At 38.9% G+C, this 27895-nt stretch overlaps 8 protein-coding genes across 22 annotated transcripts in view; 6 read left to right on the top strand and 2 right to left on the bottom strand.

Moving 5' to 3' along the window:
* Positions 1 to 27895, bottom strand: part of atrip (ATR interacting protein) — a 66842-nt gene that overhangs the window by 37642 nt on the left and 1305 nt on the right. For 7 of the 14 annotated variants that reach the window (XM_079341956.1, XM_079341954.1, XM_079341957.1 and 4 more), the window contains exons 2-4: positions 27600 to 27688; positions 20196 to 20369; positions 19565 to 19666 (exon numbers count right to left, since the gene is read on the bottom strand). The exons of 1 other annotated variant lie outside the window; for it this stretch is intronic. The gene's annotated coding sequence lies outside the window, so the exon portion shown is untranslated. Of the gene's footprint in view, positions 1 to 18289; positions 18325 to 18819; positions 19056 to 19564; positions 19667 to 20195; positions 20370 to 27599; positions 27689 to 27895 lie in introns of those variants that run through there. 6 more of the 14 variants (XM_079341964.1, XM_079341966.1, XM_079341969.1 and 3 more) reach the window with 6 other exon arrangements.
* LOC306822783 (transcription factor HES-5-like) lies at positions 272 to 4377 on the top strand. The gene is made up of 2 exons (XM_079342001.1): positions 272 to 1113; positions 1222 to 4377. Exons 1-2 carry the CDS (start codon positions 991 to 993, stop codon positions 1633 to 1635), a joined length of 537 nt encoding a protein of 178 aa, XP_079198127.1. The 5' UTR covers positions 272 to 990; the 3' UTR covers positions 1636 to 4377.
* LOC306822778 (transcription factor HES-5-like) lies at positions 4386 to 5603 on the bottom strand. Its single transcript, XM_079341994.1, has 2 exons — positions 5284 to 5603; positions 4386 to 5175 (listed from the first exon to the last, which is right to left on the bottom strand). Exons 1-2 carry the CDS (start codon positions 5404 to 5406, stop codon positions 4756 to 4758), a joined length of 543 nt encoding a protein of 180 aa, XP_079198120.1. The 5' UTR covers positions 5407 to 5603; the 3' UTR covers positions 4386 to 4755.
* LOC306822780 (transcription factor HES-5-like) lies at positions 5743 to 9730 on the top strand. 2 transcript variants are annotated; one of them, XM_079341997.1, is made up of 3 exons: positions 5743 to 6145; positions 6427 to 7863; positions 7972 to 9730. In XM_079341997.1, the coding sequence occupies exons 2-3, from the start codon at positions 7741 to 7743 to the stop codon at positions 8389 to 8391; spliced, it is 543 nt and encodes a 180-aa protein (XP_079198123.1). In that variant the 5' UTR covers positions 5743 to 6145; positions 6427 to 7740; the 3' UTR covers positions 8392 to 9730. The 2 variants fall into 2 exon arrangements, with proteins under 2 accessions (XP_079198123.1, XP_079198122.1); XM_079341996.1 differs by having other exon boundaries at positions 6031 to 6124; positions 6238 to 7863.
* LOC306822782 (transcription factor HES-5-like) lies at positions 11485 to 12691 on the top strand. Its single transcript, XM_079342000.1, has 2 exons — positions 11485 to 12137; positions 12246 to 12691. Exons 1-2 carry the CDS (start codon positions 12015 to 12017, stop codon positions 12657 to 12659), a joined length of 537 nt encoding a protein of 178 aa, XP_079198126.1. The 5' UTR covers positions 11485 to 12014; the 3' UTR covers positions 12660 to 12691.
* LOC306823105 (uncharacterized protein) lies at positions 15717 to 16680 on the top strand (the record flags this gene model as incomplete). The annotated part of the gene is made up of 2 exons (XM_079342470.1): positions 15717 to 16203; positions 16312 to 16680. Exons 1-2 carry the CDS (start codon positions 16081 to 16083, stop codon positions 16678 to 16680), a joined length of 492 nt encoding a protein of 163 aa, XP_079198596.1. The 5' UTR covers positions 15717 to 16080.
* On the top strand, positions 20406 to 22031 carry LOC306822776 (transcription factor HES-5-like). The gene is made up of 2 exons (XM_079341992.1): positions 20406 to 21471; positions 21580 to 22031. Exons 1-2 carry the CDS (start codon positions 21349 to 21351, stop codon positions 21997 to 21999), a joined length of 543 nt encoding a protein of 180 aa, XP_079198118.1. The 5' UTR covers positions 20406 to 21348; the 3' UTR covers positions 22000 to 22031.
* On the top strand, positions 25898 to 26532 carry LOC306822790 (transcription factor HES-5-like; the record flags this gene model as incomplete). The annotated part of the gene is made up of 2 exons (XM_079342010.1): positions 25898 to 26007; positions 26116 to 26532. Exons 1-2 carry the CDS (start codon positions 25945 to 25947, stop codon positions 26530 to 26532), a joined length of 480 nt encoding a protein of 159 aa, XP_079198136.1. The 5' UTR covers positions 25898 to 25944.

The following is a 27895-nucleotide window of genomic DNA, read 5'->3' as shown; positions in this document are numbered from 1 at the left end:
CCTTTGCTTATGTTGCAGGCAATAAAAAAAGAATTACAGTATTTCAAACCTACAGCATTTATCACAACACTCTGTATCAATGATGGATTGCTGATGATTTTTTTGATTTGCAAGTTTATTAAATATCATGAAATTGGGCATCTAATGATTGGGTATCAGCTCTACGCACCTCAAGGTGTAAAAATGCTTTAAAGCCCTGATGGACAAAGATTCAACTGTGGTATTGCCTTATTTAAAAATGTATTTTAACCTGTTATGCACCGTAGTGTTGTGTATATGTACGTGTTTACGTTCCTCTCACTCTCTCTTTGCCTTCTGGTTTGTTACTTTTTTAAGCGTGTTTTGTGGTTAGACCTTTGAAATTAGTTTGTCAATGAATCATTTTAAACTTTAAACTTTGCTTATATTTAGTCTACACTTCTTTTCGCTGGGTTTTAATTTATTTTTACTTCTCTCATCTTCTCGCCATCATGGGGAACATAACAGTCCACCCCAAAGAATCAAGCACAGTCTTTACACTGTATCACTTAGCTTGTTGTAAATGATCTGCTTTAGATATTAATGATAAATGGTTACTTGCATTTCTTTTCCTCTGTTGTCTACTATAGCGCTGTGAGTCACAAACTAGAGTCTTGCATTCCCGACAAAAGGCAAAGCAGACTGACATTCCCTCACATGTCAGGGGATGATTTGCCAAGTCATAGTCATTGATCCGACCATCAGGCAACAGATCTGATCCCTCTACAGGGTCAACACTTTCCCAGATTCTCACAGACCTCTGTGAGTGTGTCTCTCTATCAGTCCCCAGTCCTCCACCTGTTCCCCTGAGATCTAATCATTGTCCCCCAGGCATTAACAGCAATAAGCGTGCTGCCGCCCCACATGCCTTATTGTCCCAACAAGCTCTCTGATTGGTTGAGACTGTGAGAAACTCAAGTCAGACCCAAACCCACACATTGATATGGAGATGTGGGAGTATAAATAGGAGGGATGAAGCCAGCAGAGATCAGATTCTCTCTACTGAGACCTCTACAGCACAGACATCCAGACATGGCACCTACAATCACTGTAGCAGTGACCAACTCTCAGGACCATCTGACTCTGACCCACAAGGTAAATTCAAGATCCAACAAAACTTCACCTTTCATTTGAAGATGTCTTCTTACTCTAACATGCTTCCCAGAATAAGTTGACTAATGATTTTTGTTTTTCTTTCTGCAGCTCAGAAAGCCTCTGGTGGAGAAGTTACGCAGAGAGCGAATCAACAGCAGCATTGAGCAGCTCAAGTCTCTCCTGGGTCCAGAGTTCCTCAAACAAGAGCCAGACTCCAAGCTGGAGAAAGCAGACATCCTGGAGATGACAGTTTGTGTCCTCAGACAACTGCAACAGCAACAGCAGAATCAAGCTGTCAATCAGGGATACTCCAGGTGTGTCCAAGAGACGACACACTTCCTGTCAGGTCAGCAGGTGAACATCAAGTCTCAAAGAAGACTGCTGAACCACTTCAACAAGCTGCAGCCTTCCTCTGATAAGAACCTGAGAGAGGCTGACTTCTCTCCTCTGAGCTCCACAGTCCAGACCAGCATCACCAAAGAGAAGAGTCCAGTCAACAGCGCCCCCTGGAGGCCGTGGTAGACACCAACAGACTGGAGTTACTACCAGACAAACTGAGACGACCACATTGGTCAAAGATTATTGGACTGAAATCTTTGATATGTTATGAAAATGTTTTTCATCATTCTCGTCATGCATGTTGCATAATCCAATTTAATTGCACCTGCAATTATGATATATCACTGTGCTTTATGTACAGCTGGTATTTGATCTGGTTACATTTGTAATCATTTAATGTTATTGATCATACTGATCAAAAACATTGACCTGTCCTTTGAAGACATATTGTCATCAAGGATCTTTATTTGATGTTTCATATCTGATCTGTTGTAAGATCTCATTTCTGATCCTTTATTCTAAAGGTTTTCTTAACGTCACATTTTTCTTGTGATACTTTTATTACTCCCTGCATGTGATACATGTTGATATGTTTGACTGAACGTCATGTGCAGCAACAATGTGGAGTCATTTATTACCTCTTCAGAATTGTTATTTTGAATTTAACTTGTTCATTTCTTGAACATTACTTTCGATCACTTCATGTGATTATTGATAAATGATCTATTTTAAGATCAACAGGTTTTTCCTTTTATTATAAAAGGTTTGATGATGTACCCTCACAGGTTCCAGTGGGAATTTTATTTATTCTAAGACTTCAATTGAATTTTTCTATTATTCAGAAAAATAAGATGTTTTAATGTTTTGATACTTTGTGAGAAATTCACATGTTTCAGTGAGGACTGTGTCCTCAAATATTGTTTATCGTTTGTCTTTTATAAAGACGGTTGTTCCTTTACTCTCTGTGAGTACAGTGTGTCTTGTAGAAAACTACAAGTTGTTGTTGTTGTGACGTATCATCACTTCTGTCTTCCAGACGTTATCTGGCTCATTGTGTCTTCTTAAATAAACAAACAAACTGTAATTCTTTGTTGTAAAGTCATTTTGTCTTCTTTACTGAGATGAAACAGAAACCTTCAACTTTTCTTTTAATATTCAATTAATTGATTAATTGATTGATTATCAAAAGAAGGGTCATTGTAAAGTTATTAATTATTCCTCTCGTGCCTTATTAGAACATAAACTTTGTATTATAAAAGTATTTCAATAATATTTCCAGAAAAGAAATACACAAAGATTATGTTACTTGATGTATTAACTCAGTTAAGTCCTAAAACAAGTTGAGAAAACTGAACCTTGCAGACATATTTGCGTCAACTACATGTTGTTGTATCTGTTGGTTGAAGTTAAATGTTAACCCTTTCCCTTCCCTAATCTACTATTTTAACATCATTAACAAACTAAATACAATGCACACTTGTACAAGGTTTAAGTCCTAATTTACCCATCATTGATACAGAGTGTTGTGATAAATGCTGTAGGTTTGAAATACTGTAATTCTTTTTTTTACTGCATGCAACATAAGCAAAGGAACTGTGTTAGCCTCACAGAGTCATTTGACACGTGCCTGATAGTCGGTGTGAGTAACAAGTCCAGCACACTTTCCCACACTGATTCCCTTTATGGTGTGGTCATTGATCCACAAAAGGGTCTTGTGTGGCAGATGCTGGCTGTGTGTTGTTATGGGAACAGGACCTGACATCACCAACCATCTGGAGGGAAAGCACGCCATTGGCTGGCTCTGACATTTCATACAATTTGAATTTTTAGGGGAATCTATTAAAAAGTTGAACTCAAACTTTTTTATAATTTTACATTTTTAGCATCCAACAGTTTTCATGATTTTTCAATGTACTATATTTGATCAAACTTTCAGTGATGAACATGACTCAGCACATAATAAATTCAGCTCTTGACATGAGGGGGGGGGGAGGATTCTTGGGTGGCAGCTGTTTCCTAAAGTGTGCCAAACCCCTTTGGATTAGTCTGCCCTCTGTAAAGAGAGAAAGGGTTAACATTTAACTTCAACCAACAGATACAACAAAATGTAGTTGACGCAAATATGTCTGCAAGGTTCAGTTTTCTCCACTTGTTTTAGGACTTAACTGAGTTAATACATCAAGTAACATAATCTTTGTGTTTTTCTTTTCTGGAAATATTATTTAAACACTTTTATAATACAAAGTTTATGTTCTAATAAGGCACGAGAGGAATAATTAATAACTTTACAATGACCCTTCTTTTGATAATCAATCAATTAATCAATTAATTGAATATTAAAAGAAAAGTTGAAGGTTTCTGTTTCATCTCAGTAAAGAAAAAAGACAAAATGACTTTACAACAAAGAATTACAGTTTGTTTGTTTATTTAGAAGACACAATGAGCCAGATAACGTCTGGAAGACAGAAGTGATGATACGTCACAACAACAACAACTTGTAGTTTTCTACAAGACACACTGTACTCACAGAGAGTAAAGGAACAACCGTCTTTATAAAAGACAAACGATAAACAATATTTGAGGACACAGTCCTCACTGAAACATGATTTCTCACAAAGTATCAAAACATTAAAACATCTTATTTTTCTGAATAATAGAAAAATTCAATTGAAGTCTTAGAATAAATAAAATTCCCACTGGAAACTGTGAGGGTACATCATCAAACCTTTTATGATAAAAGGATAAACCTGTTGATCTTAAAATAGATCATTTATCAATAATCACATGAAGTGATAGAAAGTAATGTCCAAGAAATGAACAAGTTCAATTCAAAATAACAATTCTGAAGAGGTAATAAATGCCTCCATATTGTTGCTGCACATGACGTTCAGTCAAACATATCAACATGTATCACATGCAGGGAGTAAAAAAGTATCACAAGAAAAATGTGACGTTAAGAAAACCTTTAGAATAAAGGATCAGAAATGAGATCTTACAACAGATCAGATATGAAACATCAAATAAAGATCCTTGATGACAATATGTCTTCAAAGGACAGGTCAATGTTTTTGATCAGTATGATCAATAATATCAAAGGTTGCAAATGTAACCAGATCAAATACCAGCTGTACATAAAGCACAGTGATATATCATAATTGCAGGTGCAATTAAAATTGGATCATGCAACATGCATGACGAGAATGAGGAAAAACATTTTCATGAAATCTCAGATTTTAAGTCCAGTAATCTTTGACCAATGTGGTCGTCTCAGTTTGTCTGGTAGTAACTCCAGTCTGTAGGTGTCTACCACGGCCTCCAGGGGGCGCTGTTGACTGGACTCTTCTCTTTGGTGATGCTGGTCTGGACTGTGGAGCTCAGAGGAGAGAAGTCAGCCTCTCTCAGGTTCTTATCAGAGGAAGGCTGCAGCTTGTTGAAGTGGTTCAGCAGTCTTCTTTGAGACTTGATGTTCACCTGCTGACCTGACAGGAAGTGTGTCGTCTCTTGGACACACCTGGAGTATCCCTGATGAACAGCTGCCGAGGTCACAGCTTTTTGCTGCTGCAGTCGTCTGAGGACACAAACTGTCATCTCCAGGATGTCTGCTTTCTCCAGCTTGGAGTCTGGCTCTTGTTTGAGGAACTCTGGACCCAGGAGAGACTTGAGCTGCTCAATGCTGCTGTTGATTCGCTCTCTGCGTAACTTCTCCACCAGAGGCTTTCTGAGCTGCAGAAAGAAAAACAAAACTCATTAGTCAACTTATTCTGGGAAGCATGTTAGAGTAAGAAGACATCTTCAAATGAAAGGTGAAGTTTTGTTGGATCTTGAATTTACCTTGTGGGTCAGAGTCAGATGGTCCTGAGAGTTGGTCACTGCTGCAGTGATTGTAGGTGCCATGTCTGGATGTCTGTGCTGTAGAGGTCTCAGTCGAGAGAATCTGATCTCTGCTGGCTTCATCCCTCCTATTTATACTCCCACATCTCCATATCAATGTGTGGGTTTGGGTCTGACTTGAGTTTCTCACAGTCTCAACCAATCAGAGAGCTTGTTGAGACAATAAGGCATGTGGGGCGGCAGCACGCTTATTGCTGTTAATGCCTGGGGGACAATGATTAGATCTCAGGGGAACAGGTGGGGGACTGGGGACTGATAGAGACACACTCACAGAGGTCTGTGAGAATCTGGGAAAGTGTTGACCCTGTAGAGGGATCAGATCTGCTGCTGATGGTCGGATCAATAACTATGACTTGGCAAATGCGAATCATCCCCTGACATGTGAGGGAATGTCAGTCTACTTTGCCTTTTGTCGGGAATGCAAGACTCTAGTTTGTGACTCACAGCGCTATAGTAGACAACAGAGGAAAAGAAATGCAAGTAACCATTTATCATTAATATCTAAAGCAGATCATTTACAACAAGCTAAGTGATCCAGTGTAAAGACTGTGCTTGATTCTTTGGGGTGGACTGTTATGTTCCCCATGATGGCGAGAAGATGAGAGAAGTAAAAATAAATTAAAACCCAGCGAAAAGAAGTGTAGACTAAATATAAGCAAAGTTTAAAGTTTAAAGTTTAAAATGATTCATTGACAAACTAATTTCAAAGGTCTAATCACAAAACACGCTTAAAAAAGTAACAAACCAGAAGGCAAAGAGAGAGTGAGAGGAACGTAAACACGTACATATACACAACACTACGGTGCATAACAGGTTAAAATACATTTTTAAATAAGGCAATACCACAGTTGAATCTTTGTCCATCAGGGCTTTAAAGCATTTTTACACCTTGAGGTGCGTAGAGCTGATACCCAATCATTAGATGCCCAATTTGATGATATTCAATAAACTTGCAAATCAAAAAAAATCATCAGCAATCCATCATTGATACAGAGTGTTGTGATAAATGCTGTAGGTTTGAAATACTGTAATTCTTTTTTTATTGCCTGCAACATAAGCAAAGGAACTGTGTTAGCCTCACAGAGTCATTTGACACGTGCCTGATAGTCGGTGTGAGTAACAAGTCCAGCACACTTTCCCACACTGATTCCCTTTATGGTGTGGTCATTGATCCACAAAAGGGTCTTGTGTGGCAGATGCTGGCTGTGTGTTGTTATGGGAACAGGACCTGACATCACCAACCATCTGGAGGGAAAGCACGCCATTGGCTGGCTCTGACATTTCATACAACTTGAATTTTTAGGGGAATCTATTAAAAAGTTCAACTCAAACTTTCTATAATTTTACATTTTTAGCATCCAACAGTTTTCATACTTTTTCAATGTACTATATTTGATCAAACTTTCAGTGATGAACATGACTCAGCACATAATAAATTCAGCTCTTGACATGGGGGGGGGGGGGGGGGGGTGGAGGATTCTTGGGTGGTAGCTGTTTCCTAAAGTGTGCCAAACCCCTTTGGATTAGTCTGGGAAGGCAAATGTGCTCATCAAGCACCACTCACACATAAAGCAATTGAAAGTCATTCATCCATTAAAATAGTATGTGTAACAATGAGAGTATTAAACGACTTGACATCGAGCAAAAGCACAAGACAATAAAATATGTTTATTAAATATCCTCAAATTGGGGAAATAATGATAATAATGATTTGCCTCATGGTGTAAAAATGCTTCGAAGTCCAGATGGACAAAGATTCACCTGCTGGTCTTGCCTTAATTATAATAAACTCTGTCCAGACCAAGGACTTCTTTTAACTTACTGATTTCTCTATCTTTGTCAGCAAAGTGCGAGGCTGCCACGGAAACCTCATGCTGTGGCGCTATGGTGGCATAAGCAGCACAGTCGTTACACCTTAACCACTTGTCAGTCAGATGCTTCAGATATTGATTTATACTTATTAACATTTTTCTTTTCTTTTATCACCCTGTTGTATACTGTAGTGCCATGATTCACAAACTACAAAATCTTGCATTCCCTAAAGAAGGTAAATTAAATTGGCATTCCCCTACTTGTGATGGAATGGATGTGATTAGCATGTTCCCAGTCAAAGTCATTGATCCGACCATCAGGCAGCAGATCTGATCCCTCTACAGGGTCAACACTTTCCCAGATTCTCACAGACCTCTGTGAGTGTGTCTCTATCAGTCCCCAGTCCCCCACCTGTTCCCCTGAGATCTAATCATTGTCCCCCAGGCATTAACAGCAATAAGCGTGCTGCCGCCCCACATGCCTCATTGTCTCAACAGGCTCTCTGATTGGTTGAGACTGTGAGAAACTCAAGTCAGACCCAAACCCACACATTGATATGGAGATGTGGGAGTATAAATAGGAGGGATGAAGCCAGCAGAGATCAGATTCTCTCTACTGAGACCTCTACAGCACAGACATCCAGACATGGCACCTACAATCACTGCAGCAGTGACCAACTCTCAGGAGCATCTGACTCTGACCCACAAGGTAAATTCAAGATCCAACAAAACCTCACCTTTCATTTGAAGATGTCTTCTTACTCTAACATGCTTCCCAGAATAAGTTGACTAATGAGTTTTGTTTTTCTTTCTGCAGCTCAGAAAGCCTCTGGTGGAGAAGTTACGCAGAGAGCGAATCAACAGCAGCATTGAGCAGCTCAAGTCTCTCCTGGGTCCAGAGTTCCTCAAACAAGAGCCAGACTCCAAGCTGGAGAAAGCAGACATCCTGGAGATGACAGTTTGTGTCCTCAGACGACTGCAGCAGCAAAAAGCTGTGACCTCAACAGCTGTTCATCAGGGATACTCCAGGTGTGTCCAAGAGACGACACACTTCCTGTCAGGTCAGCAGGTGAACATCAAGTCTCAAAGAAGACTGCTGAACCACTTCAACAAGCTGCAGCCTTCCTCTGAACAGAACCTGAGAGAGGCTGACTTCTCTCCTCTGAGCTCCACAGTCCAGACCAGCATCACCAAAGAGAAGAGTCCAGTCAACAGCGCCCCCTGGAGGCCGTGGTAGACACCTACAGACTGGAGTTACTACCAGACAAACTGAGACGACCACATTGGTCAAAGATTACTGGACTGAAATCTTTGATATGTTATGAAAATGTTTTTCATCATTCTCGTCATGCATGTTGCATGATCCAATTTTAATTGCACCTGCAATTATGATATATCACTGTGCTTTATGTATAGCTGGTATTTGATCTGGTTACATTTGTAAACCTTTAATATTATTGATCATACTGATCAAAAACATCGACCTGTCCTTTGAAGACATATTGTCATCAAGGATCTTTATTTGATGTTTCATATCTGATCTGTTGTAAGATCTCATTTCTGATCCTTTATTCTAAAGGTTTTCTTAACGTCACATTTTTCTTGTGATACTTTTTTACTCCCTGCATGTGATACATGTTGATATGTTTGACTGAACGTCATGTGCAGCAACAATGTGGAGGCATTTATTACCTCTTCAGAATTGTTATTTTGAATTGAACTTGTTCATTTCTTGAATATTACTTTCTATCACTTCATGTGATTATTGATAAATGATCTATTTTAAGATCAACAGGTTTATCCTTTTTATCATAAAAGGTTTGATGATGTACCCTCACAGGTTCCAGTGGGAATTTTATTTAATGTATTCTCAGACTTTAATTCAATTTTTCTATTATTCAGAAAAATAAGATGTTTTAATGTTTTGATACTTTGTGAGAAATTCACATGTTTCAGTGAGGACTGTGTCCTCAAATATTCTGTATCGTTTGTCTTTTATAAAGACGGTTGTTCCTTTACTCTCTGTGAGTACAGTGTGTCTTGTAGAAAACTACAAGTTGTTGTTGTGATGTATCATCACGTTTAGAAGGAGCTTCAAGACTTTGTGTGGCTCATTGTTTCTTCTTGAATAAACTGTGAACTTCAACTTTTTCTTTGTCGGTGTGTGTCACATGAAAATGAAACTTTGTAGTTTCAGTTTTATACTCAATATATCTGATAAAAGAATCATTCATAGATTGATGACTTTAACTAATAGCATTGATGATCCCTAACACGACTATGGTGCATAAAATATATCTTCATTTGGTTTAGATAAGGAATGTAATTCAAAACAAAATGGAGGGCAAGTACAGTAGAAGAAAATAACTTTCTGTCAACCATTTTGGTGTAGCTGTCAGTTTAATTTGTAATGTAAACCACTTCCATCTTTAAAGAGGAGAGGCTCGTGAGATGCACATATAAGAGTGCCAATAAGGCACACTTCTATTGTTCCTCCAGTGAAAGGACAGAGTGTGGGAAAGCAGAGGAAGCTCACACACAGAGCCTCTGTGGGACAATAGATCCTGACCTTTGACCTGAAGAGAGACAGATTGAAAGAGCTCAGCTTGAAAAACTGGAACTTGCCTCCCAACAAACATCTGGTTGTTTATATATATCTGCATATGAAGTTAAAGGACATTCCTGTGGAGAACCAACATCTTACTCACATATTTTGAAAAAGCATCTTTTAGTTACAATGCACACGTTGACTGTAAACACTTAAAGACAGTTATCTCCTGAAACTGCATCTCATCTTTCGAAGCAGGAGCAACATTTACACTAAACACTTTGTTATGACTGCACTTGAGAACTTTAAATGAGTGCTCTGGTTAGAGTATAATGCAGAGACATGAGGGAGGGCAGGTTCAGGTTGCAGTACAACACCTTGCAATAATAAGGCACAGGGGAAGTCCAGATTGTTAATGATCCAGGACCAGGTGCCGTCAACAGTTGAGGATACGCACACCAGCAAAATGATGGGGATGTTGATGGAGCGGCAGTCGCCTCAAAGTAGCTCTGGACCAGGAGAAGAGAGAGGAGGGCCGAGTAGTGCTACCTGAACACAAGCCGTGGCTTGATCAACCCTGGCTGGTTTGCCTGGGAGAGGGTTACTCAAGTTAAAAGACCCAAAACACCTGTTGACCCCAGGTACTATCACTGATAATGTGTTCAGTAGAAACATAAAACGTGTTAAAGTCAAATAAGGTGTTAAAATCTATGTTGTCTTTTATTTGAATGGTTATGTTTTGCATTGACTTTAATGAAGACCAACAAATGCAATTACTTTGGGTTTTGGGAGCAGTGCTGAAAATATGCATCAAAGCAAAGTCAGCCATTATCCATCCACCAAGTCTATTCATGTACTGGCAACATATTTAAGTAAATGTTTAATTTAATGTTCTTTGAGTGAACTTCATCGGAAAAGGTTCTGTTACTTACAAAAAGATGACCTATTACAAATCAGTTGTTTGTTTTGAAGGCTACATGTCTGAAAAATCAACCTCACATTGCTTGCGCTTTGAACAGCTATCAATTGAAAAAACGTTAGATATAAGAAGCGTTATTTAAACTACAGTCCATTAAATATTAAAAACATGTAGGCCAACAGGCCCATTGGATCACAAGGGGAAAATCCAATTTGATGTAACATCACACAATGGAATCGAGCACCAAAAAAGAGTGACTGTGTAGTGCAATCTGAAGATTAATCTCTGTCTCAAAGGTAAGTCTTTAGTGAGGTGCATGTATGAACAAGCAAGAAGGGAAGAATTGTATAAAATCTAGCAATATTCAGGAGCGCATATGTGGAAAAAGATGCAATTTGGAGTGTGGGGGGGCAGAGTTCAGGGTAAGTGAGATTCACACCACGAGCAGTAATTCTCAAAAGGGGTTCGGCACACTCCAGGAAACATCTGCATCCCAAGGATCCCTCACAACCCAAAGATGTCATGTGCTGCAGGTTACATCCAGTAAAGTAGCATACCAAATATTAGTGAGTTAAACAAATGACAAGACAAAATGTTAGGTGAAAATATGTGGCGGATAATTCCCAGCCAATGACGTGCTTTCCCTCCAGATGGTTGGTGATGTCAGGCTGCGTTTCCATAACAACACTCAGCCAGCATCTGCCACATAAGTCCTTTTGTGGATCAATGACCACACAATAAGGGACGTTGGTGTGGGAAAGTGTGCTCGACTTGTTACTCACACCGACAACAAGGCACGTGTCAAATGACTGCTCACCGGAACAGCATTTCATGGTGCGTTCTCAGTAGTTAATAATTGTGTTCAATAATTTCACAAACGTTTTGATAAAAATGCTATACATTAAATGATGTGATTCAAAATCTGACCAAAGAAAATTAAAAAAAGCAATACACATTTTATTTGACAAAACTATTTTATGTTAATGAATGTAATGTTTGAATAGATAAAAACAATTCAGAAGTTAAGGATACATTTTCTTTTTTGTTTAAAACATAAAATGTTGTATGAACAAACTCCCCTTGTAAAAGTACAGACATGTCCAGACATGCTGAGTCCAAGTGATTGATCCCAGTGTCGACCGGATCTGCTCTCTACAGGGTCAACACTTTCCCAGATTCAAACAGAAGACCTGTCAGTGTCTCTCAATTACCCCCAGTCCTCCACCTGTTCCCCTGAGATCTAATCATTGTCCCCCAGGCATTATTCAGCGTGTTGCCGCGCCACATGCCTTATTGTCTCAACAAGCTCTCTGATTGGCTGTGACTGTGGGAAACTCCAGTCAGACCCAAACCCACACATTCATATGGAGATGTGGGAGTATAAATAGGAGGGATGAAGCCAGCAGAGATCAGATTCTCTCTACTGAGACCTCTACAGCACAGACATCCAGACATGGCACCTACAATCACTGCAGCAGTGACCAACTCTCAGGACCATCTGACTCTGACCCACAAGGTAAATTCAAGATCCAACAAAACTTCACCTTTCATTTGAAGATGTCTTCTTACTCTAACATGCTTCCCAGAATAAGTTGACTAATGAGTTTTGTTTTTCTTTCTGCAGCTCAGAAAGCCTCTGGTGGAGAAGTTACGCAGAGAGCGAATCAACAGCAGCATTGAGCAGCTCAAGTCTCTCCTGGGTCCAGAGTTCCTCAAACAAGAGCCAGACTCCAAGCTGGAGAAAGCAGACATCCTGGAGATGACAGTTTGTGTCCTCAGACGACTGCAGCAGCAGCAGCAGAATCAAGCTGTCAATCAGGGATACTCCAGGTGTGTCCAAGAGACGACACACTTCCTGTCAGGTCAGCAGGTGAACATCAAATCTCAAAGAAGACTGCTGAACCACTTCAACAAGCTGCAGCCTTCCTCTGATAAGAACCTGAGAGAGGCTGACTTCTCTCCTCTGAGCTCCACAGTCCAGACCAGCATCAGCAAAGAGAAGAGTCCAGTCAACAGCGCCCCCTGGAGGCCGTGGTAGACACCTACAGACTGGAGTTACTACCAGACAAACTGAGACGACCACATTGGTCAAAGATTATTGGACTGAAATCTTTGATATGTTATGAAAATGTTTTTCATCATTCTCGTCATGCATGTTGCATAATCCAATTTAATTGCACCTGCAATTATGATATATCACTGTGCTTTATGTACAGCTGGTATTTGATCTGGTTACATTTGTAAACCTTTGATATTATTGATCATACTGATCAAAAACATTGACCTGTCCTTTGAAGACATATTGTCATCAAGGATCTTTATTTGATGTTTCATATCTGATCTGTTGTAAGATCTCATTTCTGATCCTTTATTCTAAAGGTTTTCTTAACGTCACATTTTTCTTGTGATACTTTTATTACTCCCTGCATGTGATACATGTTGATATGTTTGACTGAACGTCATGTGCAGCAACAATGTGGAGTCATTTATTACCTCTTCAGAATTGTTATTTTGAATTTAACTTGTTCATTTCTTGGACATTGCTTTCTATCACTTCATGTGATTATTGATAAATGATCTATTTGAAGATCAACAGGTTTATCCTTTTATTATAAAAGGTTTGATGATGTACCCTCACAGTTTCCAGTGGGAATTTTATTTCATGTATTCTCAGACTTTAATTCAATTTTTCTATTATTCAGAAAAATAAGTGAGGACTGTGTCCTCAAATATTGTGTATTGTTTGTCTTTTATAAAGACGGTTGTTCCTTTACTCTCTGTGAGTACAGTGTGTCTTGTAGAAAACTACAAGTTGTTGTTGTGATGTATCATCACCAATAGAAGGAGCTTGAAAACATTATGTGGCTTATTCTGTCTTTTTAAATAAACAGTGTAAACTTGAACTCTCTCTTATTAATGTGTTTCACAGGAAAATTAAACGTACTTACATTTTGATATTCATATTCAAGAATCCTTCATAGGTTGATTAACTAGGTCATAAAGCAATGTGTATCCCCAACACAACAATTTAAAACACATTCTAAGCATAAGTACCTTAAATGACTATTTCTTTTAAGGAGGAACAGTAATCAAATATCATATGCCTTTATTTGGTGGAGATACTTCAGTCATTTAAAACAAAATGGGCAAAACATACAGAAGAGAAAAAGACCTCTGTTTCGTGAATATTTTGGTTTGGCCGTCAGTTAAAGTTTCATGTTAACCATTTCCCTCAGAGGTCTAACATGTTGTCTAATGAGATGCATAATACGGCACACTTCTATTGTTCCTGCAGTGAAAGCAGTGAAAGGACAGAGTGTGGGAAAGCAGAGGAAGCTCGCTCACAGAGTCCTGTGGGACAATAGAAGCAGACCTCTGACCTGAAGAGAGACAGATTAAAAAGGGAGATTGGCTTTTAAATCTAGAACTTGCTTTCCATTTTTAATCTGGTTTCAAGTTTATCTCTTACAGAAGTTCTAATGAATAACAAACATTCATATCTCTTTAGATTATTGCCGTTTAATCTTTTGTGAAAGCTGTCACCCATGACAAAGTGCTATTTCAATATCTTATATAATGTGACCTGTTAAAACATATCTGTCTTTTACATGTTCACACTTTCTCAGAAGTAAGACCTCCTGATAAAACACAAACAGGAAGAAACATAAGGTAATGCTCAAAAAGCTACAGCAAACAGAAATATAATTATGATGTTTCTAAAAGACATTCAGAGAAGTGTATTTATTCTTTCCACAGTCCAAACAGATTACGGTATAATTACATGACAAACTACATTTAACACTATAACCATGGACATCGGAATTGCTAAGAGGGTTCATAAAACTGGGAGCCGTTTCATGCAAACAACTCATCCAGCTAGTAATATTGTAAAGGTGATTAATCTTCAGGTCGAGTCGTACTGTCACATTACAACTGACCAAGTGTCTGAATTAAGAGGTCAATCAATTCATTTTTTAGTTTTGGTAACTTAGCATCAATGTTTTTTAAGTTTGTTTTGTCCCCCTATACTGTCTCTTTTTGAGTCATAAAAAACAGGAGGTATAAAAAATCTCTGTATGTTAATTTTTTAATAATCGTTATGTATCTTATCTTTCAAATCTGAGGTGATATCCAGCATCAACTTCCTATTATATTAATTATAACCTGAGAATGGCATGGGGAACCTCCTAAAAAACACATCAGACACTTTAATTGGATAAAAATTAAGCAATTCATATTATAACATTTGAAGTGGCTTAACAAATTACCAAAAGCATCAGACTAACAAACAGAGAAACCATAGTGGGGCACATGCCTCTTCTCCATTAATGGATTAAGTGTGGGAAAGCTAAAGAGGGCAGAGCTAAGTATGAACGACAATTATCCCACCAGCAGCTTTGTAATTCTCAAAAGGGATTTGGCACACTTCATGAAACAGCTGCCTCGCACCTCCCACCTTCACGTGTGGAGCTCAAATTAAGGTCCATTTGGTTTTATGTAAAGCATTTCATAAATGGAGGTAAAAGAGATTAACCTGCAAAGACAAAACAGATATGCCGAAAGAATCACAGGTAGTTGGTTTTCTATTTTAGAGAACAGCTTTCGGATAGAAATTGAATTGTGTTAGATAGTAAAGCTAGCCAATGGCGTGCTTTCCCTCCAGATGGTTGGTGATGTCAGGCTCCTTTTCCATAACAACACTCAGCCAGCATCTGCCACACAAGTCCATTTGTTGATCAACGACCACACCATACAGGGAGTCCGTGTGGGAACGCACGTCCGTGGCTTTACTCACACCGACTACAAGGCACGTGTCAGATGACAGCTGGATCTGGACAGCAGCGTGATAATTGTGTCCGATTAATTTAGACTGCCATGCCAGAACATGGAACTGCTTCTTAAGACTTAAAGTGTATGTTGCAAAGTTGTGTTTAAAATATGTATGTAGATTAGCAATAGAACAAAATTTAACCAAATTATGAATTGAATGAAGTTTAATTTTCTTCTGTCGATACAGATGTTTGACAATTCATTGATTCTTCAGAATATTCTATATAATTTTTCATTAAATCATATAACTTAAATCAATAAGCTAGTCATGCACTAAATTTTGCAAATGATGAAATTAATGTCAGTTTCTCACATGCATGTTTGGTTGACATTCACATGCTGTGTCCAAGTCATTGATCCCAGCATCAGGCAGCAGATCATCTCTCTCTACAGGGTCAACACTTTCCCAGATTCACACAGAGCTCTGTGAGTGTCTCCCCATCAACCCCCCCCAGTCCTCCACCTGTTCCCCTGAGACCTAACCATTGTCCCCCAGGCATTAACAGCAATCCCCCTGCTACATTATCTATTGTCCCAACAAGCTCTCTGATTGGCTGAGACTGTGAGAAACTTCTCCCAGACCCAAACCCACACATTGATATGGAGATGTGGGAGTATAAATAGGAGGGATGAAGCCAGCAGAGATCAGATTCTCTCGACTGAGACCTCTACAGCACAGACATCCAGACATGGCACCTACAATCACTGCAGCAGTGACCAACTCTCAGGACCATCTGACTCTGACCCACAAGGTAAATTCAAGCTCCAACAAAACCTCACCTTTCATTTGAAGATGTCTTCTTACTCTAACATGCTTCCCAGAATATGTTGACTAATGATTTTTGTTTTTCTTTCTGCAGCTCAGAAAGCCTCTGGTGGAGAAGTTACGCAGAGAGCGAATCAACAGCAGCATTGAGCAGCTCAAGTCTCTCCTGGGTCCAGAGTTCCTCAAACAAGAGCCAGACTCCAAGCTGGAGAAAGCAGACATCCTGGAGATGACAGTTTGTGTCCTCAGACGACTGCAGCAGCAGCAGCAGCAGCAAAGAAGACAGCTGAACCACTTCAACAAGCTGCAGCCTTCCTCTGATAAGAACCTGAGAGAGGCTGACTTCTCTCCTCTGAGCTCCACAGTCCAGACCAGCATCAGCAAAGAGAAGAGTCCAGTCAACAGCGCCCCCTGGAGGCCGTGGTATACACCTACAGACTGGAGTTACTACCAGACAAACTGAGACGACCACATTGGTCAAAGATTACTGGACTGAAATCTATGAGATTTCATGAAAATGTTTTTCATCATTCTCGTCATGCATGTTGCATGATCCAATTTTAATTGCACCTGCAATTATGATATATCACTGTGCTTTATGTATAGCTGGTATTTGATCTGGTTACATTTGTAATCATTTAACGTCATTGATCATACTGATCAAAAACATTGACCTGTTCTTTTAAGACATATTGTCATCAAGGATCTTTATTTGATATTTCATATCTGATCTGTTGTAAGATCTCATTTCTGATCCTTTATTCTAAAGGTTTTCTTAACGTCACATTTCTTTTGTGATACTTTTATTACTCCCTGCATGTGATACATGTTGATATGTTTGACTGCACATCATGTGCAGCAACAATGTGGAGGCCTTTCAGGATAATTATAATAATTAACTTTTCATTCAATGAATGTTTTTAATCCTAAACTTTTAATCACTTTTTGTGATTCAACAAAACGATCTGTTTTAAGATCAACATGTGTATCGTAACTATAAAACACTTTGTTCAATGTCACACTGTCACAGTTGTCTTGTGGCAGTGGTTATTTTTCATATTTTGGTAAGTTTATTGAATTCTTGGGATATGAATACATGTGACTGATCTATTGTAAGGTCAGGTCTTGATTAAGCCTGTGTTTTGTTAAAGAAAAAGACATGTTTCAGTGAGGACTGTGCCCTCAAATATTCTGTATCGTTTGTCTTTTATAAAGACGGTTGTTCCTTTACTCTCTGTGAGTACAGTGTGCCTTGTAGAAAACTACAAGTTGTTGTTGTTGTGATGTATCATCACCATTAGAAGGAGCTTTGAAACTTCTCAGCTCATCGTGTCTTGCTGAATAAAACAAAAACTTGAAACTGTAAAACTTTTGGATGTCATTATGTCTTACACCTTTCTGAAAATGAAAGAAAAGTTCTACCACTTTTGTTACATCCAATAATTTAAAGAAGTGTCATTCACTTGTTAATGAAACAATTGTTCACCCTTTATAGGGAAAGTGACTATTTTTGGTAATTTCCACAAACATTTCATATGGCCAGCCTTCTGCAACTCAGTAAGGTGGAGAAGCATGTGATCCTCACTTAGCCAATCAGAAGAGATCACCCTACGTCACTGATCCTGCTATTGTAGCATTTGAACCAAATATGGTAACTTTGTCATTGTTTATTACAATTACAATTTTTGGAAAAATGTTATAACAGAAATAAAGTTCTGTAATGTCTCTGAATAACACCGTGAGGTTGAATTTCAAAGTATTTCAATACGTGCCCTGTAAAGGGTTAAAACATAATGTAACACCTTTCCCCTGTACAATCTACCAGTACAAACACCAAAAACCAGAGTTTTACTACGATATCTCCGAAGGTGAATAATGTAAGTAGACCTTATTTACATCTTTGTAACACTGACATTTAGATCATCTTACGGTGTTTTGATGTAAAGAATGTTTACAATGCATGTATTTAAGGAGGGCAGACATGGTATCCAAACAGATGCATAATAAGGCACACTTCTATTGTTCCTGCAGTGAAAGGACTGAGTGTGGGAAAGCAGAGGAAGCTCACTCACAGAGCCCTGTGGGACAATAGATCCAGACCTTTGACCTGAAGAGAGACAGATTAAAAGGGAGCTCAGCTTTCATATCGAGAACTTGCCTTACAACAAACATCTGGTTGCAAGTGGTCCTCTTACAAAAATGATCTTAAATATATTTAAAACAATAATTTCATTTAATCCAGAGAGCGCACAGTGCTCTGTCAGTTTTACTGATATATTTGACCTGCTGAAATACATTTTAGGATAGTGACTACACTTAATTGCCATGAAGGACGTGTTTCGCAATACTGCAGCTTTGAAATATAAAAAAGCTGATAAACTCCGTACAAGTTCTTAAACTGGCAATATTAAATCAGAAATAACCTGAGAAATATTTTATAAGAGAAACTTCGATCGCACTGAGAGGAATTAACACTCCTGGGTACCGAGCAGAACTAAGTCAAGCATTAACATACCTAACAAAATAAGGCAAGACAGAATGCAATATGTAAGTACTCTATTAATATCAACATTCATTATTAAATAACTGTGATGTTTCTTACCACTGACACTTGAGAAGATCATTGAGGGTGGCTGGTAAATGTCTCAGGATAACGTCCTTTCCTCCGAGGCGTTAACGCCCTTTTTGCCGACTTCAGCCGAGGATGCTTAGTTCATCATGAATGTTTAGTTAAAGTAAAAGATGCATCCTTTAAAAGGTCCCAACTGGAAAGGCTTCTCTTTTTCATACAGATGGCTGTTCATCTGCGGTTCATAAACTAATAGGGGGTAAAAGGCACATACACCTGCTTTAAGTTGCCCTTATTTGGTTTAGGGAGTCTAAAAGAGAGACGCAGACGACACCTGAGCAGAGTTAGCAGTTCCATTCATTATGTCTGTTCTACAGTTGCTGATGTCTCCATGTAATTGCAGATACATTTCTTCATTTCTGTCACCTGCTCATATTTTTTGTTTTAGCTGTTTCACAAAGTTTTCTCATCTCCCTTATACTGGTATGACTCGTATATAACTGGGCTTTAAAGGCCACTGAATGCACCTGGGAAATATTAGCTGCTGAATAACTTCAACAACCAAAAGAAGCACAGGCATAAATCACTTAGTGAAAGAAAAAACGTGTTATGCACTCAGTATCAAAATAACTACTTAGCTTCAATATAATACCTTATGATGGACAGCCTTTTGACGGAGGTGCCAAAAAGATGTGTGCTTTGAAGAGAATAACACATTCTAGCTAGCTGATGTTGCGATGTAGGACTAAAATGAAGAAAACTTGACACAGTTACTCACCACTCAAATGGAAAATGATGTCAGTGGTGAAACTCAGGAGAAATGTCTTTCGCTCAAAGCCACGCTGAGAATTCTTCCTCTTGAAGGTCAGCTTCAGTCCACCTGCAGGGTGAGCGTTTATATAGTTGGGTTCCTAAACGTGTATGTTTATGTTTATGACTGACAGTAATGAATACTGTGATGCAAACACATCTCTTTTCTTACTTTCTGTAAACATAAAGGGAGAGGGTTAAGTAAGAATATACAGTATATACTTTGAGAAGAGTCTTTTGTAGATGAAGTAGCTTTTTGACTGAGTGCACCTGGGAAATATTAACGAGCAACGGTCGACGTGTTCAAACACTTTTCATCCATTTTTCTGTTCTGAATATCCAGTGATATTTTCTCAGATGTTGCATTTTACCAAAACATTTTCTTACAACTAATAATTATTAAAATACACTTTTTTTTTTTAATTGCACGAGCTGTTTAAGAACCAGTTGTTGACTTAAATGTCTCACTGATATTCTGAAGGCACCTAATCCCTTTGATGTTCTTGTGCACAGGATCCTGAAAACTTCCATACGTGTGTGTGTGTGTGTGTGTGGGGGGGGGGGGGGGGTGTGTGGGTGTGTGTGTGGGGGGCACATGCCTTGTTTCTGCTAATAGATGGAGTGTGGGAAAGCTCAGGAGAACAACGTTGAACAGAGGCAGTCCTATCCCACCAAGTAATCCTCTGAAGGGAATTGGCACACTTCAGAAAACAACTACCCCCAGGGGAAACCTCCCACCATCTACGTGCAGAGCTGCTCTTCATCCTGGTTGTCTGTAACGAAAATGATCATAACTGGAGGTTAGAATCGTAGAACAGTGTTTGGTCTCTGACAAGATGGAGTTACATTTTTTGAGGGAAGGAATTATTGGGAGGTTTTTGACGAAAGTGCCAATAAGACAGGCTGTCTGACTCAACAGCCAATGGCGTGCTTTCCCTCCAGATGGTTGATGATGTCAGCCTCTGCTTCTACACACAGCCATCTGCCGTACAAGTCTCTTTTGTGGATCAATGACCATACAACCATACAGGGAGTCAGTGTGGGAAAGTGCGCTCGACTTGTTACTCACACCGACTACAAGGCACGTGTCGAATGACTCTGTTAGGCGACATCTGGACAGCACCATGATAATTGCCTTCATTTTATTTTTGGCGCCAAAAAGGTGGAACACACTCTTGTTGAAATTTTACAGCAGTGTCTGGACAGTATTGTTTTTTCAATGTAAAAGCATGAGAAAATGCAGTTATCCCTTTTAGATTTTGCACCTATTACTGTTGTATTTACTATCGTTTAATATGGTAATTAGCAAACACTGACGATTGAAAGAAAATGAACATAAACTTAAGGGAATGTCTCAGGACTGACCTCAAGTTCTATCCAAATTAATGTCTGGATTATCACATTTTAATTAAATGTAATTTTACAGTCAATCTCACACATTTATCTACTAAGACGATAAGCGTGTACTCAGCCAGAGTCATTGATCTCAGCATCAAGCAGCAGATCTGATCTCTCTACAGGGTCAACACTTTCCCAGATAAACACAGAGCTCTGAGTGCAGCTCCATCACCCCCCCAGTCCTCCATCTGTTCCCCTGAGATCTAACCATTGTCCCCCAGGCATTAACAGCAATCAATCCACTGCATGCCTTATTGTCTCAACAGGCTCTCTGATTGGTTGAGACTGTGAGAAACTCAAGTCAGACCCAAACCCACACATTGATATGGAGATGTGGGAGTATAAATAGGAGGGATGAAGCCAGCAGAGATCAGATTCTCTCTACTGAGACCTCTACAGCACAGACATCCAGACATGGCACCTACAATCACTGCAGCAGTGACCAACTCTCAGGACCATCTGACTCTGACCCACAAGGTAAATTCAAGATCCAACAAAACCTCACCTTTCATTTGAAGATGTCTTCTTACTCTAACATGCTTCCCAGAATAAGTTGACTAATGATTTTTGTTTTTCTTTCTGCAGCTCAGAAAGCCTCTGGTGGAGAAGTTACGCAGAGAGCGAATCAACAGCAGCATTGAGCAGCTCAAGTCTCTCCTGGGTCCAGAGTTCCTCAAACAAGAGCCAGACTCCAAGCTGGAGAAAGCAGACATCCTGGAGATGACAGTTTGTGTCCTCAGACGACTGCAGCAGCAAAAAGCTGTGACCTCAGCAGCTGTTCATCAGGGATACTCCAGGTGTGTCCAAGAGACGACACACTTCCTGTCAGGTCAGCAGGTGAACATCAAGTCTCAAAGAAGACTGCTGAACCACTTCAACAAGCTGCAGCCTTCCTCTGATAAGAACCTGAGAGAGGCTGACTTCTCTCCTCTGAGCTCCACAGTCCAGACCAGCATCACCAAAGAGAAGAGTCCAGTCAACAGCGCCCCCTGGAGGCCATGGTAGACACCTACAGACTGGAGTTACTACCAGACAAACTGAGACGACCACATTGGTCAAAGATTATTGGACTTAAAATCTGAGATTTTTTAAAAATGTTTTTCATCATTCTCGTCATGCATGTTGCATGATCCAATTTTAATTGCACCTGCAATTATGATATATCACTGTGCTTTATGTACAGCTGGTATTTGATCTGCTTACATTTGTAATCATTTAATATTATTGATCATACTGATCAAAAACATTGACCTGTCCTTTGAAGACATATTGTCATCAAGGATCTTTATTTGATATTTTATATCTGATCTGTTGTCAGATCTCATTTCTGATCTTTCTTAACGTCTTAACTTAACAGAAATGGCTTATTTTTGTTCAGAAGGCAGTTTTTAGCTTATTTTAATGTCATGTCCAAATGATATGAAGTAACAATATCTTTTGATTGTGAAATATAATATTTCACCATGCATGTTGCATGATCCATTTTTAATTGCATCTGATCTGTTGTAAGATCTAAATGTTTATCCTTTTTGTGAAAACAAGTTTTAAAACTCACTGTCACAATTGTCCAGTGACATCAGTATATCTCTATTTACAGAGTCAACTGACTTTAATGATCTAAAGAACACTGTGATCTGTTGTAAGATCAAATGTTGATGATTTTTTTTGTAAACTAAGTTACAATGTTTTTACACCTTTCAAGATATTCACATGTTTCAGTGAGGACTGTGTCCTCAAATATTGTGCATCGTTTGTCTTTTATAAAGACGGTTGTTCCTTTACTCTCTGTGAGTACAGTGTGCCTTGTAGAAAACTACAAGTTGTTGTTGTGATGTATCATCACCACTAGAGGGCGCTTCAAGACTTTGTGGCAAGTTCAGCCCGATTCAATAAACAAACACTGCAAATGTTCAAATGTTTTGTTTCATGTCATTTGAGTTCAACCTCGTCATCAAGAGGAAACAAACGTTCTACCTTTCTTTCAACATGCTTTCAGTTTTTAGACGACGTTTCTATCAACTGACTGAAAAAAGAAAGATCATGATAAACACATAAGGTTGAATATTTCTATTTAAATAACTGACCAGAACAAAAATGATCCAGCTCAATATCATTTAAACATGTGATTTTGCCAGAAGGTGAATAACAAAACTGAAGACTCTTCATTACATACAGTAGTTCATTAAGAGCTAAAATCTCATGGGAGAATGTACAGAGCAAAGAAACCTGCGGCGCCAATATATTGGTCCTGTTGTCAATTAAAGTTCAATCCTCACTATCAGATCAGAATTAGAATCAGAAAAACTTTATTATTCCCAGGGGGAAATTCCGATGTCACCGCTGCTTTTCATACAATACTGTAGTAGAAAATGAAATTGTCCCACTATGTCCCACTTCAAAGAGGATAGGCATTATATCTAAAGAGAAGCTTAATAAGGCACACTCCTATTGTTCCTCCAGTGAAAGGACAGAGTGTGGGAAAGCAGAGGACGCTCACTCACAGAGCCTCTGTGGGACAAAAGATCCCGACCTTTGACCTGAAGAGACGCAGATTAAAAGGGAGCTCAGTTTCCAAATCGATGGCCTGCTTTTAATCATACGACTGTCTTTAAGTTTTTACATGATATGAATCTAATTCAAAATCTTTTTTTTGGACAATGTCATCACTTTTAGAGAGAGTCAATGTCTTTATCAGAGCGTTTAACATCTTCACGTAGACTCTGTTAACGTGTTAAAACAAAAACTGAAAAAAATCTCCCATAAAAACACTTAGCATGTGTTTCTTAGACTAAGACTTAGACTGAACTTTATTGATCCTTTTGGGATGACTCCCTCGAGGAAATTTAGGTTCCAGCAGCATATACAATAAAAATAAAAATGTAGCAGGTAACAAAAGGTAACAATATAAAGAATAATATAGCATAAATAATAGAACACTCTTCCGTTGAAAAAAATATCCAAAAATATGCATGGAAGAAGCAGAAAAAAATATCCAAAAAAAGGCAATGATTATTATTGCGATTATTGCACTTGGTTGAGATTATTATTGCACATACAAGTGAAAGTGTCCATGTGTTATTGCACAATGAGGGTAGAAGGAAAGACGCTCCAACTCCTACCCCTCTGTCCCGTGTTTCTCAGAATAATGTTGAGAATTGGATGCGTTTGGATCAAGAAAACTCGATAACAAAGAAACTACACATGGTTTGTCAAATTACAGGGAAGAAAACACTGAAATTCGAGGAGCCCTGAGGCACAAATGACACCAACAGACTGAACCTCTCCAACGTTAGCATGAAATAGAAAGACTTAAGCGTTTCCTTTGCTGCCTCATGCTTATGTCTTGGAACTTGGAATATATTTCCTTAACTTCTGGCGTTTTTCAAGGTTTCATGTTCTCTGCGTCACTAAACTTCATTATAGCCTTTCTTACGCTGCTCTAGCTTTAACGCTCTACAACCCCAACATAATAGGCTTCACTAATTATTCATCATTAGGGAATTTGGCATTTAATTGCCATTTATAATGCAATTCTAATTTAGAACTTAATAAACCAAATAATATATTTATCAAAGCAGCACATTGGTTATCACTGCTGGGATCAATTCTCTAAAAACGGCATGCGTCTGTTTTCTGCTAATAAGTGGGCTGTGATAAAGCCCAAGAGAGCAGAAAAGGGTGTTATCATCAACCCAACCCGTCAGACTCAAATCATTCTCCAAGGGAATTGGCACACTTAAAAAAAATGTGGGCCCACATGTGCGCCCCTAAAAACCTCCCCCACCCTCATGTGAAAAGGTTGAATTCACAGTTTAACACGTCAAAAATCGGACCAATCAATATCAGCGGTCAAACTTCTACAAGGATGTTTGGATATTGTAACTATGATTTTATTTTTTATTTTATTTTTTCAAAACATATCCTCAAATTCTTTGAAGAGAAATTCAAATTTTTGCAAACTGCTCAGGCAGCCAATGGCGTGCTTTCCCTCCAGATGGTCGGTGATGTCAGGCTCTGTTTCTATAACAACACTCAGCCGGCATCTGCCACACAAGTCCCTTTGTGGATCAATAACCACACCATACAGGGAGTCCGTGTGGGAAAGTGTGCTCGGTGTGTTACTCACACCGACTACAAGGAACGTGTCGAATGACTCTGTGAGGCAACATCTGGACAGCAGCGTGATGATTGCCTTTGTTTTTCTTGGCTGCATTAAATGGGAAGCACATTGTTTAAAAATTTAAAGGGTGGCTTGAAATATCTTGAATTTCTGGGACAGAATTGAAACATATCTAACAAAATAAAATAACCATTTCACAAGCAGCTGTAACTGTATATATTACGTTTTAGTGCATTGAAGGTTTCTGACAAAAGGTGTGTTGCTATTTAACATTAACTTTTTCACCAAAACTCAAATGTATTTTGTTAGGTAGGCCAAGATGGGTATATCGCACTGTATTTAATTGTCATGAAAAAACAATATGTGCCTGCAATGATTAGATATTGTAACATTGATTACTATATTACATGCATTGTGACAGTTCTTTAACCACAGATTCAATTTACTGTCAGTCTCACACGTGTGCAGCTTGATAAGCGTGTGATGAGTCAAAGTCATTGATCCCAGAATCAGGCAGCAGATCTGATCTCTCTACAGGGTCAACACTTTCCCAGATAAACACAGAGCTCTGAGTGCATCTCCATCAACCCCCCCAGTCCTCCACCTGTTCCCCTGAGACCTAACCATTGTCCCCCAGGCATTAACAGCATTCACCCTGCTGCATCCTTTATTGTCCCAACAAGCTCTCTGATTGGTTGAGAGTGTGAGAAACTCAAGTCAGACCCAAACCCACACATTGATATGGAGATGTGGGAGTATAAATAGGAGGGATGAAGCCAGCAGAGATCAGATTCTCTCTACTGAGACCTCTACAGCACAGACATCCAGACATGGCACCTACAATCACTGCAGCAGTGACCAACTCTCAGGACCATCTGACTCTGACCCACAAGGTAAATTCAAGATCCAACAAAACTTCACCTTTCATTTGAAGATGTCTTCTTACACTAACATGCTTCCCAGAATAAGTTGACTAATGAGTTTTGTTTTTCTTTCTGCAGCTCAGAAAGCCTCTGGTGGAGAAGTTACGCAGAGAGCGAATCAACAGCAGCATTGAGCAGCTCAAGTCTCTCCTGGGTCCAGAGTTCCTCAAACAAGAGCCAGACTCCAAGCTGGAGAAAGCAGACATCCTGGAGATGACCGTTTGTGTCCTCAGACGACTGCAGCAGCAGCAGCATCAGAATCAAGCCGTCAATCAGGGATACTCCAGGTGTGTCCAAGAGACGACACACTTCCTGTCAGGTCAGCAGGTGAACATCAAGTCTCAAAGAAGACTGCTGAACCACTTCAACAAGCTGCAGCCTTCCTCTGATAAGAACCTGAGAGAGGCTGACTTCTCTCCTCTGAGCTCCACAGTCCAGACCAGCATCAGCAAAGAGAAGAGTCCAGTCAACAGCGCCCCCTGGAGGCCGTGGTAGACACCAACAGACTGGAGTTACTACCAGACAAACTGAGACGACCACATTGGTCAAAGATTATTGGACTTAAAATCTGAGATTTTATGAAAATGTTTTTCATCATTCTCGTCATGCATGTTGCATGATCCAATTTTAATTGCACCTGCAATTATGATATATCACTGTGCTTTATGTATAGCTGGTATTTGATCTGATTACATTTGTAATCATTTAATATTATTGATCATACTGATCAAAAACATTGACCTGTCCTTTGAAGACATATTGTCATCAAGGATCTTTATTTGATGTTTCATATCTGATCTGTTGTAAGATCTCATTTCTGATCCTTTATTCTAAAGGTTTTCTTAACGTCACATTTTTCTTGTGATACTTTTATTACTCCCTGCATGTGATACATGTTGATATGTTTGACTGAACGTCATGTGCAGCAACAATGTGGAGGCATTTATTACCTCTTCAGAATTGTTATTTTGAATTTAACTTGTTCATTTCTTGAACATTACTTTCGATCACTTCATGTGATTATTGATAAATGATCTATTTGAAGATCAACAGGTTTATCCTTTTATTATAAAAGGGTTTATTTGATGTACTCTCACAGTTTCCAGTGGGAATTTTATTTCATGTATTCTCAGACTTTAATTCAATTTTTCTATTATTCAGAAAAATAAGGTGTTTTAATGTTTTGATACTTTGTGAGAAATTCACATGTTTCAATGAGGACTGTGTCCTCAAATATTGTGTATGGTTTGTCTTTTATAAAGACGGTTGTTCCTTTACTCTCTGTGAGTACAGTGTGTCTTGTAGAAAACTACAAGTTGTTGTTGTTGTGATGTATCATCACTTCTGGTATCCAGACGTTATCTTTCTCACTGCGTCTTCTAAATAAACAAACAAACTGTAATTCTTTGTTGTAAAGTCATTTTGTCTTATTTCTTTACTGAGATGAAACAGAAACCTTCAACTTTTCTGTCTAAAAAAATAATTTAAGTGTCATTCATGGATTGATTAAGAAAAATAAGATTTTCATAAGCACATACAGTAATTGATTTTTCTTAACATACCATTTTAGCAGCAACCTTCGGTCTTGAAAAATGGACCCAATATGGAAGTGCAAAATCCTGCAGTTGGTCGAGCGTCCGCTGGACGCTGGCTGCAGGAACACAGGAAGTCATATACACATGGACATGCACATAAATGAACATGTTTACAGCCTGGTACCAAAAAAAGGTCTGATTAGATATTGTCATCACTGACACACACTGCTGATGAGCCTCCAGAGACCCCTGCACAAACAAATAGCTGACGTCACTCTGACTTTGTCCATTCATATTTACAGTCTACGATAAAACATAAACTA

This window comes from Symphodus melops (genome assembly GCF_947650265.1).
Source record: "Symphodus melops genome assembly, chromosome: 4".
Lineage (NCBI taxonomy): Eukaryota > Metazoa > Chordata > Actinopteri > Labriformes > Labridae > Symphodus > Symphodus melops.
This window is presented reverse-complemented; position numbering and strand designations above follow the sequence as displayed.